This window comes from Myripristis murdjan, chromosome 1 (genome assembly GCF_902150065.1).
Source record: "Myripristis murdjan chromosome 1, fMyrMur1.1, whole genome shotgun sequence".
Classification (NCBI taxonomy): domain Eukaryota; kingdom Metazoa; phylum Chordata; class Actinopteri; order Holocentriformes; family Holocentridae; genus Myripristis; species Myripristis murdjan.
Window position 1 is genome coordinate 20768270 of NC_043980.1, and position 22960 is coordinate 20791229.

General features: G+C 39.4%; 1 protein-coding gene across 3 annotated transcripts; it reads right to left on the reverse strand.

The window, feature by feature from the left end:
- Positions 1-4681: 4681 nt before the first annotated feature.
- On the reverse strand, positions 4682-15601 carry slc44a1a (solute carrier family 44 member 1a). 3 transcript variants are annotated; one of them, XM_030063445.1, is made up of 17 exons: positions 15565-15597; positions 15328-15453; positions 14938-15024; positions 14054-14196; positions 12767-12903; positions 12406-12499; positions 11756-11925; positions 9867-9956; positions 9539-9681; positions 9167-9353; positions 7974-8154; positions 7266-7422; positions 7033-7116; positions 6792-6929; positions 6385-6621; positions 5553-5627; positions 4682-5126 (listed from the first exon to the last, which is right to left on the reverse strand). In XM_030063445.1, exons 2-17 carry the CDS (start codon positions 15349-15351, stop codon positions 5103-5105), a joined length of 1971 nt encoding a protein of 656 aa, XP_029919305.1. In that variant the 5' UTR covers positions 15352-15453; positions 15565-15597; the 3' UTR covers positions 4682-5102. The 3 variants fall into 3 exon arrangements, with proteins under 3 accessions (XP_029919305.1, XP_029919297.1, XP_029919313.1); XM_030063437.1 differs by lacking the exon at positions 15565-15597 and adding an exon at positions 15540-15558; XM_030063453.1 differs by having other exon boundaries at positions 7986-8154; positions 15328-15601.
- Between the last annotated feature and the right edge of the window lie 7359 nt (positions 15602-22960).

Below are 22960 nucleotides of genomic sequence, written 5' to 3' on the forward strand. Positions count from 1 at the left end.
TTCCACGTCTAATGTTTCGGTTCTCTCTTCCATATGATAGTTTATATTTAGGGAATAAACAGGTGACCTTTTTTGTGTTAAAGATGACAACACAGATGTTTCCATAAGGAACTGGGCACTGCCAAGTATAATGGGGAAAAAACATTTGCAGAAGTCATAAACATTATCAATAATGAGTTACAAGCACATGGTTTATCCTCATTATATGTGGTATGTAGTTATTTTTTTAAATTTGAATTTAATTTGATCTCTATTATTTATTTATTTATTTAGTTATTGATTTATTTTGAGGTCTTGAGGTAGAATGATTGATCTGCAATAGGTGGAAACTGGAATTAGATATCATGAGAAAAGGCTTAAAGCCTGATTTACCATTACAGTAGTAGTAGTAGTAGTAGTAGTAGTAGTAGTAGAAGTTGTAGTAGTATTGGTATTATTATTAGTATTATTAGTATTATTTAGTTATTTGGTTAGTTATTTAGTTTTTGTTTTGTTTTGTTTTTTACGTGAAATGATTGAACATCTGTAATAGGCGGAAACTGGAATTAGATAACATTAAAAAGGCTTTAAGTCCATTTCTAACTGCATCTTATAAAATTAGATCTGTGACAGAAACCTGGCAGCAATTAGGAGAGAGGAACTTTGGTGCCGTCCCTGTTGGCATTCAGTGAATTTGGAGTACAGGAACATTATTACATTATGTAGGAGGACAACAGGTGAATTTTTTATGAGCCCCTGTCACACCAAGACCCTGCACTGCATGCACATACACTCTACATACTGTACTGACAACACAGACATACACAAGAGCACACACAACCTCCCACAAAAATAAAGTAAATTAGTACAAGAAATGCAAATTCAGTGACCTGGAAAAGGATTTTATCCCCCTGTGCTAACTGCATCCTTTACACACGGCCCCCTGTTACAGTAGCAGCATGCAGGATGTGTGTGACTGTACTGGCAACCGGTCTGCAGCTCCAGATAGGGAAGTCACTGGATAAATATCAAGTACACAGTTTTCAGCTGCCTTGTAAGTGCTGATGATTGAAATGAAGAGAGATACCATCTCTGTGGCTAATTTCCACACAATTGAGCTTGTTTTTGGAAATACTCCAAAAGCAACCAGAAAGGTGATCTGCCAAGATACAGTGTAGGTAGACAGTATGACTGAGCGCTGATGGGAAGTGCCTCAGGAAGCAGCTTTGATGTCAGGAAATCAGGTTTGTTGAATAAGTGATTAATGTGAGCTCTCCTTCCACTCCCACACACCCCTTCCCTATGATATTTTTGTGCCGTTAAGTTGTAATTACCACTCGAATTTGTGTATTTGTCATGATGCGTTTGGATGAGCTGATATCAAATCTCTATTTAATGCGAAAACATTCTTCTCATAGACATCCGAGGAAGATGTACCGTAATGTTTTCTCAACATTAACCTGTAACAATAATAATAATATTCAATTTCTATGCGACAGACATTAACATCTATTTGTTGTATTTCTATGTATGAATGCACTAAGAACTAGTCTGTGCAATTTAACAAATTTAACAAGTTTAACTCTTTATAGTGAGTTTCTTACATAAGCCAAATTTTGGTTTATACCTGACCTGCACATGTTTTTCTCCCCTATTTGTGTATTACATTTTTATTTCTATGTGCAAATAAATAACTAAACTAAATAACCTGAACGGGTGTAGTCACACCGTACCTGCAGTGAATGCTATGCTAAATTGTCTCCTTGTACTTAGATACTACAGTTGATAATTATGCATTTTTGGCAGAATTGGGTCCTCTTTTTCTATTTTTATGCAGGAAAAATATACTGGGAAGATGTGCAGCCTGATGTGCTGTTATGCTTCTGGGGCCTGAGACACATTATAAGAACTGAATTAAACATGACCTCACTGTAGCCTATGTAGGACTTGGGTGCGTGTGTGTGTGTGTGTGTGTGTGTGTGTGTTTGTGTGTGCTCTCTGATGATCCTTGCTCTCCATTTGTTTTTTCAAAAACAGCTTTACACTGCTTGCATATTTACCTTGGCATTACGGCATGTTTCATTGTCTGCATTCGAGTCTTGTTTGTCGACTAAATGGCAGCTTTGTTGAAAAGGCCTGAGCTGGGCTTACAGGACCAAGCTGCTGAGGAGGCAGTATCGCCCACTTTAATGGTTAAGTCACTGTTGGTCAATACACACTCTGTCACACATACTCACACACACACTTACCAGCCTCACGTTATTGTGGCTGAGTCAGCGCAAACAATTGATAGCCATACAGGAGTGGGACAGGACGGCTTTAATAGTTGTAAATTACTTATAAGTTGAATCTGAGCCTGAGAGCCTTGTGCCAAGCGGCAAATGATTATTTCATTCACTGCCAAATTACAATATGTTGACAATACTATATGGAGGACATTGCACCCTGCAAAAATGTTCATATGTACTAATTTATTTTACTCCCAGAAGCACATGTGATTTTGGCATGATATATAAATTAAAAACTGCTGATGATTTTGGTCAGAAACTCATGACAGTGATCTTGTGATTGTGATTGTCTGTTCTGCTGACTATGATCGCTGACATCATACAGTAATTACTCAGCTGAAGGTATTAACAGTACAGTATTTAAGAAAGTTCTCATTTCCAAGTACTCATATCTTACTGTTTCCTGTGAATAGTGACCTTTAACACACCATGATTTCCTGCCTTTCTGTGCAACAACAAAACCCTTAACGGCTTCCAGGATCGACTTCCGTATGTAAGTACTGTAGAAATCACTTAGGCATGACTCACTGCCAGCCATCGAGCTGTTTTCCTCCAGATTCCTGTGTTTTATGGAGGTTGACGGCAGCGTGCAGAGAGCTGTTCCCATCAATAACTCCTAACTGCTTAGTGGCTTGATTCCTGCCAGGTCAATACTGGACAGGAAAGAAACTGCAGGGCATGATGCAGTAATCTATAGCTCAGTAGATTTTAGATCTTCTAATGGGGAGACAGATCTATTTGGCAGATCAGCTTATGGTGACCACAGTCAATGTTATCATTTTTAATTACCAATAAAATGAAGAATTCAATCACTGCAAGATGTACTATACTGACAATAAAAAAAAAAAAAAAAAAGGGGGGGGGGGGGGGTGTGGGGGTGGGGTGGGGGTATATAGAGTTACTCTCAAATAAAGAAAATTTATTTCCACATGCAAGACATTTTTTCAATGTGTCATTTACATGCACAAACACAGTTGGTACCACTTTATAACAATACTACCTTTATAAAGGGGTTATGAATGGTTTATAATTAGGTTATTAATTAGGTTGTAAGTGGTACCATACACTTTTTTGAAAGTTTTTACCAATTTCTCCAAAGGAATCATCGAGGTTTTAAAATCTTTTTTTATTTTTTCCTAAAGGGAATGAAGAGAAAGCTAACCCCATCAGCCCTTCTATGATTTAAAATGAATAATTCAGCTCTCATTAGTCGTGATGGGCAAGACAGCTAGGTAGTCAACTGAAAGGTCATCCATTTCAGAGGATTTGCTGCCCTCAGGTGGTTAAGGCTGCACAACAACTCAATGCACCAACTACTGCAGAGGATTTAGAGTCAGGTTCTCCAAGCTGTCACATCAAGGTCTCCATATACACATGCTTTAAAAAACAGACCTCTGTTTAATTAAAGTTGGTTTTGTCTGAGGGACTCCAATCTGACAGGGTCTTTGTCGCCCACACAGCGTCTGTGGACAGAGCTTGTTCTCTTATATCTGTTTGCTCTGACTGAAATAATGGTGGGGCAAAAAAACATTAGTCAGTGACTGATTCAGATACTCACATTTTTATGGAGCTTAACTTTTATTTTATTGTGCTTTTGTGTGTATTTTAATCTGTACAATTTCCTGTCTTTTATTTGGACCCTGAATCTGAAGTTTTGAACTAAGTTGAAAATTTACAAGGATATTCTATACGTTATATCCATATTTTAACATTAATATCTGTTTAAGCATGTGGATCCTGTTGAAGCATTTTATCCCGCTTTCTGTTCCTTTCCTTTGCAGTGTACTGGAAACTTGTATGATTCATCTCCATGCTTTTGTATATGAGATTTCCCCGTATGACCCAGGTCAGTAATGCATTGGAAATCAGATCTTGGGGTACAATGACTGGACAGTAGAGGCCAACACCATTTTTTTTTTTACAATGATAATCATAAACTAAACCTCATCATAACATTAAATTTTCATTTAAATTCTTAAAGTAAATATCTGCAATTAGTGTGTCCTAATATACTAATTATCCAGGCGGCAGTATTCATCGTGCGGTATCTTTAATGTCTCCCATGATGTCAATAACTCCCAAGAGGTGTGATGAAAGCATCGATTGCCCCACTTAGAACCAAGATGGATATGGATACACTTCATCTTTCTCCTTGTTGAACACTGAAAGATCATCCATTTCAGTTAATTTGCTGCCCTGTACTGAATAGATGTGGATAATGTATAAATATTGTACAAACAAGAGTCACTATGTACAAGAATGTTGAAATAAATTTTCTGAGATCTATGCTGACATGCGAAAATGCAAAGATACATGACTGGAGATGCTTTCTGTTGCATTTGTCACCTTAATCAAATCTGTGTAGTGTTATGTCAGTGGTAGTGAAATGTGGACAAGAAAAAACAACAAGCCTCTGTGTTTTCACTCATTTAATTATCAAACGTAGGATATCATAAACAGTGGACTTTGACAAAACAGTTAGCTATTCATTTCAGAATATGTACTGAACCTTCCAAACCACTAACACTAATTATGTCGAAACAAATTACCCTACCAAATATTTACTCAGTGAAAAAAACATCAGGTATATACAGGACAGTGTATTAATTAAAAAAAAACCTGAATGTGTTAGTCTCAAAAAATGAAACTGACAATATCTCCTTTAAAGAAATAAAAACAATAAAATCCAATGTGTATTTTGACTGAGTGAAGCTTGTGTATAAAGTGCATTGTTATAGCAATGATGTCCCTGGGGAGTAATGCTGGTAAACGTTGTCCACACTGAGTTAGCTTCGGAGCATTTTTAGTGCATTTGACATTTATTCTTTGGTTTGGTCAGGCTAAGGTTCCTCCACGTGTCTGCAAGAGAAAAAGAAATAAAGAAAGATTTCACTCACTTTGTTATGAATTCCCATCACAACCACAATTCTGTGATGTACACTTTTAATCAAACATTAAAAATTAAAAATAACTGGATGTGGTCAGAAGTCCTTGGGCAATATTACCAGCCGAGTTTCTATCAAAGCATTTTTGCAAGTTATGAAATATTAAATGGAAAGGGCAAAAGTTTCTCAAAAGTTTTAGAAAAGCATTCTTCAAACAATCTTGATGGCACATACACACTGTGACGGTATTTCGACATGTAGCTACAGTTAAGCTCTACATTCAAGGAAGACTATTTACCTACTTGAAAGTCGCTAATATGGATTTTATTTTTTGAAAGTTTGCTTTCAGGCTGGACTGAAACAAAGTGCACACACAGGAATACAAGGTCTTCCAACTCACCATGGACTTCATCTCACGTCCATCCCCCTCATCGGGCTTGTACCGTCCCATTTTTTTACTGTTCTCAACAAACTCCTGGCAAGGAAAAGAGAGAAGGAGAGAGGTAAAGTGCTGTTTAATTTCAGTGTAAGAGGTTACTGTTTTCAGCTGCTTATTCCTACAAAAACATTATGGTCTAGGGTTCAAAATTAACAGGTGGACAGGGCAAAAATGTGCTTTAAAATTCATGAAATGTCAGTTAAATTAAAAATAAGAGAACAAAAACTGCCCCTGAAAATTAGGAGTGCCCTTTTTGCGTTTCACATTTTCTGTCATTGTGCTATCAAATGAGTGACTGCAGCTGCTGTCATTCCTGAGAGCCTTTGACCAGGCAATTACATTCAGGGTGTTCTGGGTGAAAACTATGAAGCGTTTTTTTTTTTTTTTTTTTTTTTTTTTTTTTAAATCAGAAAAACAACTGAACACACTGCCTGAAGCAGCAGACAATGTTGTTACCGTGCAACCAGAGGTAGAATAAAAATGCCAAGCTCACATAAACCACTCAATGAAAAAACATTATTGGAAAAAACTCTGGGGACAGAGATTGGACAATAAAGCACCAACTGCTTCTGTAAGGTAAAAAAAAAAAAAAAAAAAAAAGTGGTATAGATTGAGTGTTTATTGGCTCGTATGCAATGTAAGTTGATTTCACAGTTGAATAGGACTGTCCCAGAAAAGGAAAAATGTGCCTCTAAAAATCAAATCAAGGGGACTAAAAAATGCCATCCAATGATAAAACTAATTTCATAGCCTGATACAGTTCCAAACAAGGTGTTAGCTTCCATTTTCTCACCATCAGGGCCTTGTCCATGTAGTACTCCCTTCCAGGGCTTCCATCATTGTACTTTGTGTCCACGGCAAAGCAGAGGAAGAGGACGTCGACCACCATCTCAAAGACAGAAAGGAAGCAGTGGGCCACCAGGAAGGCAAACAGACAAACAATGAGGAGAGGCAGGACCCACACAGTGTATTCCCTCTGGTAGTTCAGAGCCAAGACGCCAGCGAAGGCCGTACAGGCAACTACGAGCACCTAAGAAGGTAGAGACAGTACAGATTAGTAAAATGGATGACAGTTGCATACTTCCAACTCAACTGCTGAAGCTAAGGCAGTAACTTGTTTTGAAAACCCCCAAATTGTTACAATAGATAAAATAAGTAGCCAATAAATCTGAGGATGTCTTCGGACTGCTTTGGTGGTACCTTTCCCAGGAAGAGGACAAAGTCGCCCACAGTGTTTATAGCAGCCACTCGAACAGCATTTTCCACCAGGATAATGAAGGCATCACGAGCTGAGGTGCAGAAACTGGTGCTGTTGATGGCTGTCGCTGTGTAAGCATTCTGAAATAGTATGATATGAGCATTTAATTGATTGGGATCTTGAATCCACACAATATTGGATTTTTTTTGTCCTGTAATCACAGGGATTATTGGGATTACTTACTTGATTCAGGTATGCTAGACACTTCTCAAGACACCACAGGCAGCACACGCAGGCTTTCAGCATGCAACGAGCACAGGCATTTTCCTATGAAAAATGGATAGAGGAGAATAGCAAACTGGATAAACATTTTAGGAGGGTACAAATAGATGTGAAAGATGCTGGGGAAGACCTCTTGATCAAAGGCCAAAACAGAGTTTTTGCATCCATTTTAAATGAATGATAAATCAACCCACCTTCCCTTTGAGCTGATTGTGGATGTAAGTTAGGATGAGACGAGGTATCTTGACAAGTGTGATGATGAAGGAGCCTTTGGCAATGGTGCCCAGGTGGTAGCGGCATGCACGCAACATTGATGTCAGGATAGGAGTCGCTGAGATCTGGGACTTATTCCTAAATTCGACCACATATAGTGGAGACAGGCTTGAAATCATGTAGCATGGACACTTAATATTTTTTCAGATGAAAACTGGACATTATGGAAGCATCAGTTTACAAATATGGTGTACAGTACCATTTGTATTCAGACATTTTATACATTGTGCTACCAGTGTACTAAAGTTTCCTCTTGTTCAGGCAGACAGCTTCAAAGAATACAGAGGTTTTAAAAGTTTTAAAATTTATATCACTGCTATTTTCCAAGCTTAATGCGTTTTCATGCACAGGAATTGGGCGAAACAGTGGCTTATTGTGTACAGTGTGTACCATGTAATACTAATACTAATGCTAAGCTGCAGCAGCCTGGGCTCGAATCTGTCCTAGACCCTTTCCTACATATCATCTGCTCTCTCTGCCCTGTCTTTCCTGTCTCTTTCCATTGTGACGGTCCAATGAAGCAAATATAATCTTTCAAGCACAGGAAAGCAGTCTTAGTAAGAAAACAAGAATAGTCAGCAGATATACAAGTGGGACCAGCCGCAGAACTAGAAAGCCCCTTAAAGTACCTCTTCCCCCACCTTGTGAAGTAGTAGGTGACCACAGCTCCAGCGATGGTCATCTGCTGGAAGGCAAGTATGAACTCACTGATCCAGATAAGACCCACAGCGTGGTACCATACCATGTACTGAAGAGGCCCTTTATTTTGGTATTCAACCAGACCTGTTGAGTTGTTCTTCACAGGGTTCCCTATGAGGAAACACAAGCTGGAGTTTGGGTTAGATGTTTCAACAGATGGGCCAGTCCATACTTCCTTGGCCTTTTTACACACCCTGCCTGGGAAATAATCTCAATAAACTGTACTGGTCAGACATCTGCTTGTAATTAATCTATCTGCATTAAGCAACATGCTTTGTCACCACTACTCTACTAAATAAATTCATATCATTTTGTGCTCATGGGTATATTTGCACACAATTCCCATGCTGTCCCATATGGCACATCATAATCACTACTTATGCCATCCCCTTTTTACACTATAATCAGCATTTTCAAGCTTACAGAGGGAAGAACTTTAAATATTTTTACTAATTTAACCAACAGAAAAAAGTTGGGATGCTCACTAATCACTACACATTAAGATTTTCTAATAAAAAGCCAGGACGATGAGATTCAGAGAGCAAAGATCAAGGTTTTGATTTCAGTGGGATCACTTCACATTATCATGTCATGTATGTAAATATGACATCAACGTTCAAAGAAATTATGAACTTGAATCAGTGGAGCATTCACTGTCAGCGCACTGTAATTTAAATTAGTATGTTACAAGAAAATAAGATCAAGTGCAGAACAGAGGAGTGGGAGATGAGGAGAGACTTGGCTCTTTGACTCCTTCCTCCCACAACATGGGAATGGCATGAGATTCCAAATCCATGTGGGAGTACAGTCATTCCACCAAACCAGGAAAAAGGTCACAAGCAGCAAAATTAATATTCTAATTGACTGGGAATGGCATCACTATAATGTTATGAGATCAGAAAATAAGTCTGTGTGTTGAATTTACCTGAATTTAAGTCTGTGTGTTGAATTTACACTAGTTGAATTTACCCTTCTCGGATCAAGTACAAACAAAAGCAAATGCCTAGTGAAGGGAGTATATTGCTCTATTTAGACTATGTCTGAACTCCAATCTGACAGTGTATCAAAACAAACCATTTTGTGCACAAAAACAAAGACTTGGACTATGGCCCTCCTTCCTTACCGGCGGTCCCAAGGGCAAGAAGTACAGCAATCCAGTAGACCCAGAAGAGCATGAGGCTGAGGAAAGTCCAGAAGGGCTGCAAAGCCAACAGGGGAAGATGGATGAACACCTTGCCAGCCACATGAAAAAGAGTAATGGTGAGAGCCACACGCTTCCTCATGAAGAACATCAGCAGCAGGAGAACTACCTGGAGATTTAGACAGAGAAGATAGACATCTAATGAAATCATGCCATATGGGTGAGGCATATGCAGAAGAAAGAGCAGTTTGAGTAACAAATTTAACTACCCTGTCTCAGCTGTGTGGACTGAAATATTGAAAAATGGATATATGGCCTATATTCACTCACTTGTACATACACACTCAGACATACCGTGAAAATAGTGGCACCAATTGCATACACAAGCAGGGCCTTCACATTGTCTGCAGCCACTTCTTTCCCAAACACTGATGTGGTTTTTTCATTCAGGGCATTCCTGTGGTCAACATACAGCCACCAGAGGACGCCTGTCCCACCTAAAATAGACCAAAGCTGTCCAGTCAGTGTCAGTCAAGATTCAAAAGTTAAAAATATATATCCTGGATACAACAACGTCATTGTGCCAGAATAATGTAGTGTCTTATTCAAGCATTAAAAACAATAGTGAATTAGGCTGGTGTTGAATATTAGCAGCACAAAGTTTGTGGCTTCTGTAAATCACCTATGGAGCCAAGAACAACCAGGGCCGTCAGGATCCAAACCAGTACAAGGGAGATGTAACGGATGACGACCATCAGGATCAAGGAGAGGACTGTATCAGAGACAGAATATGGCACATCAATTGAGTATGCCAAGTACATCTAACATAAAGGATAATATATGAAGTACCACACTTTTAATTAAAAGCATGTTGATTAAAGAGCATTCATTTCAGGTTTTCCTAAGTAATGATTTTTATCTTCAAAACAAATGAAATGCTCTGTACTATGCAGTTCTTTAAAAATTAAGTTTAAGTTTCATTTAAAAAGTAAAACACAAAGCTGTGAATGACAACAGGCCACATATCCCATGACAACACAGCTGACCACAAACTGATCTAAATGAGTCATCCAGCCCTCAGAGACTACCAACCCACTGAACCAGACAGACTGAATAATAAAGACGTTTTGTGAAACTGCGCTGGGAACTGATTTGTTGTACGTTTGGTATACCAACGGGGAGTGCGAGAGCAGACCCTAAATTAATAACAGTGGGCCAAACTTCCAACGGATGCAGCGGCTGAAACCACTGAGACATTTCCTGTTATTTCCTGACAAAAATAACTTCCCTTCTGAGACTTCCCTTCCCTACTGAAGCCCCGTGAGTAAATATAGCGGTACACTGGGAGCAACACAGCCACAGAAATAGAATGAGTAGAATGACCACTTTCTGATGGGTCAAGGTCATTTCTTTTGGTACACTTCAAGATGGCTGCTATAGAACTGTGAGAGAGGAACAATAAGCCGGGATGTTCAGCCACCATAATGTTAAATTAAATGATGTATTATATATAATGTATATATACTGTATAAATTAAATAATGACAAAGGGCATTCAGACATTTTAAGTAAGATTCCAAACTGTAGGGGATGAATACTTTCAGTCCGAAGGGAACTGTGAACTGTGTTGGTAAACTCTGAACAATCCATCTCTTCTCAGTGACTTGACATAAAAGTTTGTCCATCAATTGTAGTACATCAATTATGACTAAATTTTGGCAGTTGCTTTTGAGAGGAAAGCAAAATAGAGATGATCTCTAAGTCCTGTAAGTCTGTAAGTATTTTTGCTGCAACTATCATTGATCTGATAAATATATAACTGTAACTCTCCCCTGTATTATTATTATTATTATTATTATTATACACAAACTGAGTTTCTAGGCCTAGGCGACACATATTCTACCATCTTGCTACCGTGGTCTTTCTTCTTCCAGTATAACATCTAGAAACAGCTCTATGAGCCCTCTAAGTCCATCAGCATTTAACAAAAAAAAAAAAAAAAAAAAAAAAAAAAAAACAACTAATCAACATGGTCTTTTTTCTTTTACAGTTAATTTTGTTACAAGGACAATGAGCTAGGTTTGTCCATATATGAATTGTTTATTTGGTTTGGGATTTATCTGCACTAGCCTAGCATCTTAGCTATGAAGTCCAGCAGCCAGAAACACAAAGTCAATGGTGAAAATTGGCAGCCATAACAGTCAAATGACCATTGAAGAATGATGATTTGCTCAGTTTTAGACATGCTATTCATTCCAACCTGTAAGTATGACAGCAAGTAACATTAGCAGTTTACCATTTGGTGCCACCAGTTCATTATTCAAACTGCCATGTCTAACTCAATAGAGAAATCCAGATGCGAAACATTTCTGTAGTAGGGCTGGGCAATAAAACATTGATTATCGCAATATATTCTCCCTCAAAATGAATAAGAAAAAGTTTCATAAAATATTGATCAATTTAAAAGAGATCATATGAATGGTTGCCAAGCTGGTCAGAATTCACATTGGCTGAAATAATGCTTTTTACTGTATTAAAATTTTTGGCCATATTGCCAAGCTCTATTCTGTACCTAATGCCAGCAGACAAAGGCCCATGATGATCTCCTTGCTGGCCATCACCCCAGCGATGACCCTGTGTATAACGCTGTTGTCGCTGACGAAAGTGACAAAGGCCTGAGCAAACTCGGCGTAGCAGCCAACGTCCACAGGAACACAGCGGTGGAACACTGGGATACTCTTGCTGTAAACAGGAAAAAGCAAGATCATGGCTTAGATTTAGTGGATGATAGTCTGTGGTGCCGTTTGGAGCAACAAACTATGACTGCAGCTTCATGAGTGTGAAACAAACTTGTGAGGTTTTTGCCATCCTCTTTCCACTATTCATTGTCTAATGAAGCAGAAATACTGCACAATAATCAAACTCATAAGATGCTTGTTCACCAAAACAAACAGAAGAAAAGGTTGGGCTCTTATCACTTGTAGTGCTGGTACAAAAATACTGTAGCTACCCAAATTTTTACTTTGTGACTAAAAATGGGGTCATGGCCACAATTAACTAATCAATGTTTACAAACATCATGTGTCTCTCAGCCATAAAATGCAGTTTTCAGATGACAGAGATTATGCTTGTGAAATGGTAGTCTTGTGAAGTTTGCTCAGAGTAAACTGTCTTGTTCATCAGTGAATATTTACTTAGCTGCCAAGGGATGTGCTTGATTACCTTGGTGGAACAGGGAGTTTTGGGCATTTACTGAATCTCTCGCCATGGCTCGGGTATCTTGTAGGAGTAATTTCATAGGAACAGAGTTGAGAACCTATTAAAAAGAGCTGAAAATTAGATTCCTCCTGTGTTAAGGGGCTACCTGAAGGAAGACATTTTGCCTACTTAAAGAGTTCTAAAACTTCAACTAAGCCTAGCTAAGAATAAGCTGTTAAAACAATATTCAGTTTAGATATGCAACATACACTATGTATTTTTTCATAACACAACTAAGATAAGAAAATTTCAGTTAAAGGACATATTCAGTTGATACACCAGATTTTTTTTTCTTTAACATTTATAGTTGTGTGGTTTTCCTCACCATTGTCCAGAGCAAATTTCTTTAAATCATAGTAAGTTTTCAGTTCAGTATCAGGGCACTTGGAAACACACAGGGCCATGGACTTGATCTTCCTGTTAATGATGTCGATGTTGCATGGGTCTAGAAAGAAAACATACCTGATGGAAGGAAAAGTTGAATTCCAGATTAATAAAATGCTCATTGTAAACTAACTTGGCCACTGACTAAACACCATCCGTACTCTACATTCTTCCTTTGATCAAAACATCAGCATATTCAATTTTTACACCAGTTGGGATTGTTCTGTCGGAGTAAAAAAAAAAAAAAAATGGTGACATTTGCCAACTTGCGGAACAGATCCCTCTTTGTGGCAGAAATGCCTTTTATTCCAAGCCCCCATGGGCAATCAGCCCATCAATAAAGCATGACCATTGTTTGAGTGAAACTGTGCCTACAGGCGGCAGCTGATGGAAAGCTACTGCCCAAAAGGAGTCTCAGACTTCGCACAAGTTGTGGCAGCAGGAGGTGAATTTGTGACAACTGATGTTAGTGCTAAGGAAGATAAAGCTGTCACATACCCTGGTGATAAAATGATAAAAACTGAGACTGTTTGAGTTAAACTGTCCAAATAAAAGATTCAAATAACTAAATAGCATGAGCAGCAAAAATCTGCCATATATGTAGATTGCTATAGGGTGGTGTTGCTCTGTGCTAGGACAGAAAATCTACCTTATCTCTTTTATTTATGATAATCCAAGTCACTCTCACAGGCCTTACAACAGATTGTTTTGACACAGAAAACACTGAACTACATATTCAAAACCTGTTACAAAACTGGTCTGGTTCGGCTTCTGTTGGCCACTACAACAGCCTTTGTGCAGTAATCTCACTTCTCTTTGAGTAGTGTGAGATTCGGGCATATGCAACTAGGTTAAGTCAAAGGCCTAGGCAACAAAATCTTATCTAAAACTATGTCAACAAGAACAGAGTGAGCAGGAGGTAAAGTTAAGTCAATTTTGCACGGCCGTCGTTATAATTACAGCAAAGGATTGTTCGCACCAAATTAGATTAGGATTACATGATGCAATCCTTGCATCCACACAAGTAATGTCCAATCACTTGTTCTTCAGCCTCCACAACAACTACAAAGGGCAAATGAGGACTAAATCTGCTTGGCTGGACCAGTTTGCTGAACCTATATGTTGTGTCAACATTACTGATGCAATTAGCAACTGTAACACACAGAAAGAGGAGTGAATATGCCCTCTACCACACATTTAACAGTAATTTGCAATAAATGAGACTAACTTATTGTCTGTCTGGTCCCGGCCACTGAGCTCTATTCCCTCCACCTTGGTGTTCTTCTGACCACAGGTGTTGCCATAGCTGTCATATCCTGAAATTAGCCTGGACGCAGCTCCAGTGGCGATGGCAAAGCCACAGATACAGATCTGCAGGTGACACAGATAGTTATGACAGTGATTATTATAACATTATTTATGTAGCACTTTTCAATACATAGTTTCAAAGTACTTTACAAACACATCACATCTCTTTCAAATATAAACCAACAGATTAAAATATTATAATATAGTATAATAAAATAAGGCATAGGCTATATATTTACTATAAATAATTGACGTGAGGAATAATAATAATAATGTGTCCGATTTAAGTTCAAGTTAAGTATTAAGTTAAGACTTTATTCCTGTAAGACTTGACAACAATTCAACAGTGCAATATCGCTGTGTACACATGGTGTGTATAGGTATGCTTTTTTTTTTTTTTTTTGCATCTTCTCAGTTTCTTATTCCTGTATTTATTACTGCAATTTGTAGGATTAATGCACATATTTAGATTTAATGCACATTATGCACAACTTATATGTAATGCACATACTATTTGCAATTTCTAAGGTACATATTTGTATATTTGATGTTTTTATTACTACTTCTTATAATTTAATTTTGAGAATTTGAGCAACTGCAACCGACCCAATTTCCCCTCGGGGATCAATAAAGTATTTCTGATTCAATGGAATGATATCCTAATGTCCCCTGGGCATTGCTTAACTATGCTCAGCATGAAATCAATTACATACGGTTTACTTTTCTGACTGAAAGTGTCAGTGATCAACTCTCAGGCTGACAAGCTACAACACGCACTGTAAGCTGACTTGAGCGAAAACTCACCATGCCAATACAAAACGCCGAGAATATGATGAGCCATGGTATGTCCGTGCAGCAGCGCTCCTCCAGGGGTTTCCAGTCACGTTTGCTCTGCCCAGACATAAATAACACACAGGAAAGGCTACAGTTAATCCTGTTTTTTATTTGTACTGCAGTGCGCTGCCCCACCGCCGAAAACACACAAACTTACTGAAAGTAGCAGCCACACAGCTAGAGCGTCACTCAGCTAGGTGGACGCTGCTTTCGTCCAGAAAGAGAAAAAAAAACTACGGAGTCCACCAAGTGTATCGACATAAACTCACAGCTTGCGAGTTTTCAAGTGGCTATGTTTATTGTTTTGAAACAATGGGAAGCTATTTCCATACAACTTCCAGCACTGTATATTAGTCTTACCTCAACACTCTGACAACATCCCATTGTGGACGGTCGCCACGACTTAAGTTTATCAACAAAGCAAAACTTCCAGTGTCTTTCTACGGTTCAGCTTCCTCAGCTTGCACTCATTTCCCCTTCTTCCTCCTGCTGGTTCAAGTAAATACTTCTAATCGTGGCAATAATTCACACTTTTATATCTTTTTTAAATGTTTCAAATGTGAAAATACAACCTTGGAAATTTATGGACATCCCTACCCCCTATTCGTTGAAGCCGAGCAGGTAAACGCGGAAGAAAGAAGTCAAATTACTTATGCCGCGTTCAATGACTGTCAGAGATATGAACGGCTGGGTGCAACGGCAGGAAGGTGGGATGTACTCGAGTTACCGGTCCGTGACGTTTGTGAGGTGGACTGTGTGATATGATAGGCATATTATTAATCATATTATACTATCATGCATTTTCTGCTAAGCTGTCTGTTTCCCTTTAGTTTGACCTTTTATTTGCCGACTATGTGCCTAATGCTTCTAAGACAAGTCTATGTCACGTCAGGTACATAAGATAACCTCGAAACTTGGTATTGCAGATTACGAGTATCAATGAAAGCAGCATCGGTTGTTGCGAGACGCGCCCTTGTTGTTGCTATTTGCTTGCACGAGTAAAAGGCGCCATGTAGTGGAGCAACCAAGTACTGAGAAGGATTTCCAGTTCACAGTTACCTGAGCAGACTCCAGACGAAATGTAATAATTTGTTGGTAAAGTCTGCAACTGTAAGCCTGCTACCTTAGCCACCCTGCGGATGATGATGCTAATGATGTTACAGAGATGTAGTTAGAGGTGAGTGAGGTGAGCTTCAGGTTAATGAGCTTCAGTATGTAGGGCTAACTCCTCTGACTGGAAACACAAAGGATAGTCTGTGCTTTCACCTGAGAAAGCCTATGTAGACCACACGTTGTAAGGTTTTACAGTGTAGTTTGAAAGTGTACACCGCCGCTTGGCATATAGACCCGACACTGAACATACATTACACCAGAGGCTTGGTATCAGACACTGGGGTGCCCCATGTAATTTCAGAACATTTTAATAGAGTAACTAATCTGAGTAATTTGCATGTCAATGCTTCAAAACATCTGGCATAATGATGCATGAAAAAGTTGAAAGTTATTTACACTTAATGCACATAATTTTAATACAACTTTATACATAATGCATATTTTTAGGTACATATTTTTCTATTTCATATTTTTTTTTTTCTATTTCTTATAATTTTTTTCTTCTCTCGAGAATTGAGCAACTACAACTGACCCAGTTTCCCCCTGGGGATCAATAAAGTTTGTCTGATTCTGATTGATTCTGATTCTGATGGTCATAAATCTAGCAACTCCTTAAGGTAAATAGATATTTATATGTTGGCTTATGTGTCTACAGATGTGGCATAAATGTAGTTATGTGAAAAAAGGGTATGATATTTACTTGTGGAATGCTGTGGAATAGAAAAGTAAACTGATACGAAATGGAAATATTCAAGAAAAGTTCATGTACTTTAAAGTTGAGAAATGTACCTTCTTTGCAGTTCAGAGTAACATCAGACAAAGATACTGGCTTTTGTCACCCCCTCTTGTCTATGTCATGGTAGTGCAGCCAATCTCCAGGAAAAAAAAAAAAAAAAAAAAAATCTCACTTGTTCCCCTGTACAGAAAGATCAGAGCATGGGTTAACTGCAGGTCAGCGCTGGTGGAGCTGGTATGAGTTCTCTGCCTTGCTGAAAGTGCCTTGAATAGGGATGACGCTGACACAATCTGGAGCCCAGTTCCTCCAGGTGAAGGGTGGTCTCGTTATTCACTGTTCCACCTTGCTGTCCGTGCCAGGAGCGTCTCAGAGGAACGCAGAATTGCAAGTGCAAGCAAAGTCAAAAGGCATTTATTGCTCTCGGGGATCCCAGGTAAGTCCATCTCTGTATTTTGTCTCTAAATGTAAAGGATCGCCTGTCTGTCTTATTTCGTAGGAACAGCAGTTTTTGTTCAGGTTTGTTCCGTATTCCAGCTTTGTTTACCATGTTCACAGTTTAAAATCAACTTCATAGGTGTTTCAATCCCCAAAACATCGTCCATGGTGGCTGCTAAACACATTCAGATGTTTGAAGTAGCATCTTTTTCATGGAGGCGTCGTCCCCGTCTGCTGTTTCTCAAGAGCTTTCTTCTCCTCATGGTGAAGGTTTCCTGACCTGCACACTTCCTGAGTGGGTTGGAATGTCAAACAGTTTCCTGAAGAAGAGGTGTTTTGCCTCTCTTTTCCTCCTCCTCTTATTGCTCTATAAACGTTACTACTTCATTGCATATGAGACCTGAAGGAAGGATAAATATTTAACTGGTGATCTTATCGACTTTTCACTCTATGAAGGCACAACTGAGCAGTCAGACCTTTGAGCATGCTTCCCTTGACTAGAGTTAAAATGTCCTGATCTTTTACCCAAATCTCTTTCACGATACTGTATACCTTAAGAGCGTTACACTGACAGTCACACACACACTATGCCTTTTCACACTGAGGCATGTTTTGCCATACATGATAATACAATACAGATGAATACAGATGAACAAATGATCACTTTCACTCAAGAGCCCAGTGTGAATGTGTGTGCGAAAACATGGGCAGATGTTGGGAGGCAACATTTGGAACTGAAATGCAAGGCAACTGGGAATAACGGAAACGTGATTGTCCAGAGCTCTCTCATCTCATGATGAAATAGACCATGATCTCCTGACTCTTGGTCTCAAGTATTTCCCGCTGATGCTGCTGTGGCAACTGTGTCCAAGGACAACACAGTTTTCCTGGATCTCCACAAGAGGCAGCCATGCCAGCACAGCATATGTGTAGCAGAGTGCAGGATGAGGAGCTGCACGTCATTGGGCTGGTCCTGACAAGACCTGGTCCGAGCCCAAGAATCAGCTCTTATAAACGACAGGACAAGAGGATAAATAGTGTTTGTCTCAGTGTGATAGTCAATGATGCTTTTAAACATGAAATTGTTACAAAATGCTATAGAAGAATGCACTGCGGAACTCCAAAAGGCTGAATTTTTGGACAGAGTACTTTTTTTTTAGAAGGTGGATGGCAGCGAGTTGTTATAATATCTTTTTTCTCTGTTATATTTCTGTACTTTCAGACTGAAGGTACACAGTGGACTCCTTGTGAATCAGTTGAACCTTGTTAAAACAAACACCATTTCTCCCTTGATGAGGTGGAGGAGCAGATGGCAGTGAAATCAAATATTGCCAGTTGCTCTCTGACTCATGTGGCGCTGCTCAAAACACCAAAGTTGTGCATTGGCTAGAAAACCATAAATCTCAATTTGGATTTCAAAAGACTGCTGAGTTGCCATGTTCAAAAGGTCCAAAGCTTGAGCATTGGTGAAACATCTGCTTCTTAAACTTACCTAAGCATAGATGAGCATATGTTTGGTGTTTTTTTAGAGAGGCAGTGCTGGTCTGTCATACATATTACCACATTAAACACTGATGTGCATAAGAGGAATATGTGTATCTGTAGGTATGTCTTTGTGCATGCCTGCACACATTTTAAAGCTACATAAGTGTGAGAATACGCTTAGGTGCGGGTGGTTATGGTTATGGGCATGTGCTTGAGCCAAAGAACACAAATGGGGTCCAGCTGTTGTAATGTAGACATGCTTTGACCCATATGGAACATTCTGGGAGCCAGCACTGTTTCTAACTATAGGACAGAGAGTCAGACAGACCTCTTGCTGGCATCATGTTTTGTTTTTGGAATATGCAAAGTATGAATAAAGTAATGAGAACCCTAATAATAATACCATAATATTGGTGTCACTCCATAAAATATTTTAGTTAAATAGAGTATGCCTATCTGCCCAGTTGTGTCTGCTGTAACATGAATGGCCACATCACATCAAATGTAATGACTGTGTGATCACCTATGAAAAAAACAAACCAAAACTGTAGCTATATATGATTTTTTTTCACAGATAACAAAAAATAAAACATGTCAGTAAAATTATTATGCAGCTACATCAGTGCTTTTATCTTTTTTAGAATGAGTGTTTTGTGCTAGTGCTACATCCACACAATAATCACATTTAGCTCAGCAAGGTCATAAGAATTTGTTCTTAATAACTTCCCTGGTTAAATAATAGTTAAATAATAATGATAATAATAAAAAGAAGAAGAAGGAGAGGAAGAAGGAAAAAATAAGAATAATAATTTTAAATAGATAAATCTTTAGCTGATGAGGTATTTTTCCTGTTAGGAGCAAAGCCTTGCTAAATGAGGCACTATTGGTCACCCACATGGTTTTAACAGTGACACACACACACACACACACACCACACACACACCGCACATTTACACACATAATATCCTCCCTTGTCTCATGCACAGACCCCCTCACAAGAAGACTAGATAAATTATTTTAGCCTGGAGACTGTTATGGCCTGTATCCTCAATAACTCGGACTTCCTGTTCCCACGGTAACAGTTGCATTATAACCCATGATTAGCAGCCACCCCCACCCCCCTTCAATTTTCCCTCAGTTTCATACCCACCGCTACCACATCCATTTCGTCCCACACAAGCGTCCCACACAAATAGTCAAAATCCACAGGTAGTTATTGGAGGTAGAAATACAGCTCTTGACTCTTTTATATACTCTTAAACTGCATCATCGCTGAATCTGTAACAGGAAGTTTCATTCAAGAATTGTTTTAATACTTAAATTACCATTCAGGGCTCAAACACAGTGATTTTTCTGCGTGAAAATAAACCTCAGCGACTGGAGCTTTTTCAAAATGAATCACTAACCACAAGGCAATGCAAGTGACAGGAAGGGATTGAAAGGATCCTGGTGTGGTTTGTTGATGTTATTTTTAGAACTCCAAATGAGATTCTGTTTATTTTTTTAAAGTGTAAATCAATCTGAGGTGTGTTTTTCAAATATTAGCTAACTACTAGGGGAGTACAGTAGAAAATGGCTATTTGAGGAAGCCTTAAAAAGGGTGCGACAAAATGTTCTCAAAGCATTCTTTGTAGGAACAAGAAATCAAAATGGCTCATTTATGGGAGAAACAGTTTTTTTTTTTTTTTCTATAAGCATCACCTACATTTTCCGACATGGGCAAACACACTGTGTCCTTCAATGCCCATGATTTAGACTGGATTTTTTTTCCAATAATAAACTGTATCAGTGAGGAATGTGAGACTGTTTCCTCTGGGCCCTCGCTGCTCCACTTAAGAGTGAGGGGTTGAACAGTGGGGAATTATGGACGCATCATGAATAGGTCTTTCTTAACCACTTGCCCTCCTATGTGACTGCTCTGGACATGTGGCGATGATGACGCTGCCAATTGCAATGTCCTTCCTCATCTTCCATGACATAATTGAAGTCTGATCTGTACTGGTGACTCTTAAAGCACAAATAAACTCTCACATACTCTGAAATAAACACTCATTCTCATTGAATGCCAAATCGACTGCACAGTCATACACTCAAATGACCACAAAATACAGTAAATTGTGGAAAAAGCTCTAGCGCTCAATGCACTAGCCATCTTGGAAAGTTTTGTGATAAAGTGGTAGTCCTAACGTTAATCAAGTGGAAAGTTATTCCAAGAGTAAATCATTTCTCAAACAACTTTAATGCTTTAGTCCTGCTGCAGTTCCTTGAAAGTCCTACCCACCCCCTCACTCACACATCTAGTCTCACACATGTTGATTGAGCACATGTTTGCACAACGTCATCCCCCAACTGACGGATCAGACCGTGACGTAGACTGGTTGCCCTGTGGCTGTGCAAGATATTCCGACTGGCAGTAGTTTTGCTGTACTGTCTAGCAAATTATAGACCAAGTTGGATGTCCAAAGGAGGTAATGAGTGGATAGCCTGAGTCATACGCTGTGCAGGCCCCTGTACTTCAATCACCAGCCGTATCCACATGGCAACTACCATGACCAACAAGATCTGCATTTTGTTACAGTACACTCACCGAAACCGCAGAGCACATGTGACATGCTACAGATGAGTCTTGTCTAACTTGGAACCCCCCTCACCCCCCCACCCCTCCGTCCGTGTGAGTATGAACATCTGTGTCCCTGGAGAGCCAACGAGGACAGCAGAGCACAGTTTCCCACAGAGGCCCCTAAGAAAAGTCTCATCCAGAGCCTCACCTCACATCTGCATGACCTTGAGGGCAGAGGCCAGGGTTGCTGGAGTAGCTGGAGGCGGGCTCCTCTCCAAGTCCCATTCTTCTGCCTGTCTTTTCCCATTTGCTTTGCTTACTTTGACCCATTACTCTTTCCACGTGTCTGAGCCTCACTGAAAATAATTGTCTTAAACAGTGAGAATATCAATAAATCTGCACGCTGCCTGATTTAGTGTGAAATTCGACTACATAACCTGATAGACTTGAAAAAACATCAAGAGAGAGAGTAGGTGGTGGTGTTATCATCAAGAAGTTGTAAATTCATATATTGCACATTTCCTACCAGTGTAAATCAGGAGTTTATGAGGCCCTGGAGATGTTAAGTGGAGGCAGGCTGTGCAAATGCAACTTTGACTGTGGAATTATTCACTTTGTTTTACAATCCTTCAGGCTCAGTCTCTTTAGAAGCCCAAAGAGAATATTTGCTAATTAGAATTTATCTTAAATACTCTCAGTGACATCAAGTGTAAATACCACTGGCTTTCCTTTTTCTGTCTGGTGAGTGCTCCTGACAAATGTCTATATTAGGAAATGAATGACTGGCATTTGGGCCCTAAAATATTTTTTCTTCTTTGAGGTCTCCTTTAAAACGAAGATATCAGGTTGACAGTTGCCTACTTTGTAAAGATGTCTCCTTTTTTGTATAATCTATTGTGCGCAGGCTGGTATTTTTATATAGATATTCTTTCAGATTGTGAGTATCTTGCTGTGCATGTTTTTTCTTAAGTACAGTGTGTTTGCTTAAGAATACTTGTAGAGTTAGCCCACAAGACGACATATCAAAAAAAAGCATGCCTCAGATATAACTGCCAAAACATTAGAGCAATCTCACTTGGCCCACAGCCAGGGGTCTTACAAAGCAGCCTGTCTGTTACTAATCAAAACCAACTGGTGGGAGCTTTGCCCAGCTCAGTAAGATAGTGAGCTAAGGAAGACAGAAAAAGTCCAATGGGAAGAAGAAATAATTTCAAGAAAATAAGGGTGTTGAGAAGGAGCACTGTATCTAATATGTTGAACAAAGAAAGAGAAAAGTAGAGGAGGGTGGAGTGAGGAGATGAGTATGGGGTGCTTGGAGAGCCTGAGAGTTGTAAGACGGGGGATGGGGCTTCAAGGATGTGACTCAGACTCCCTGTCAAAACCAGCAGGGAGGGACGTGATGAGAAGGGGATAGAACGGAGGAGAGCAGGGGTGGAGTAGGGGAAAGTAAACCCTGCCCCTCTTACACCACCCCGACTCTCGGCATTCAGCGTCAGCAAAAACCCTAATGTGATCAAGATGGAAGTTGTCTGTGGACTTTCCACTGTTCCCCGGCTTTCTGCCTGCCTTTGGGGGCTTCTGTGTCTTTCTGTCTGTTTTGCTGTAAAGATACCAACTGGGATTCAGAAGATGGCTCACAGTAACCTTGACTAAGGATTTGTCTT

Excerpts from the sequence above, each read along its gene's own strand:
- slc44a1a (XM_030063445.1), bottom strand. The coding sequence starts at position 15,351 with ATGGGATGTTGTCAGAGTGTTGAG. Across the intron at positions 9,957-11,755 it reads CCTTTGTCTGCTGGCATTAG|TCCTCTCCTTGATCCTGATG; the intron begins GTACAGAATAGA and ends TCTCTGATACAG. Across the intron at positions 9,682-9,866 it reads GGTTGTTCTTGGCTCCATAG|GTGGGACAGGCGTCCTCTGG; the intron begins GTGATTTACAGA and ends GGTCTATTTTAG.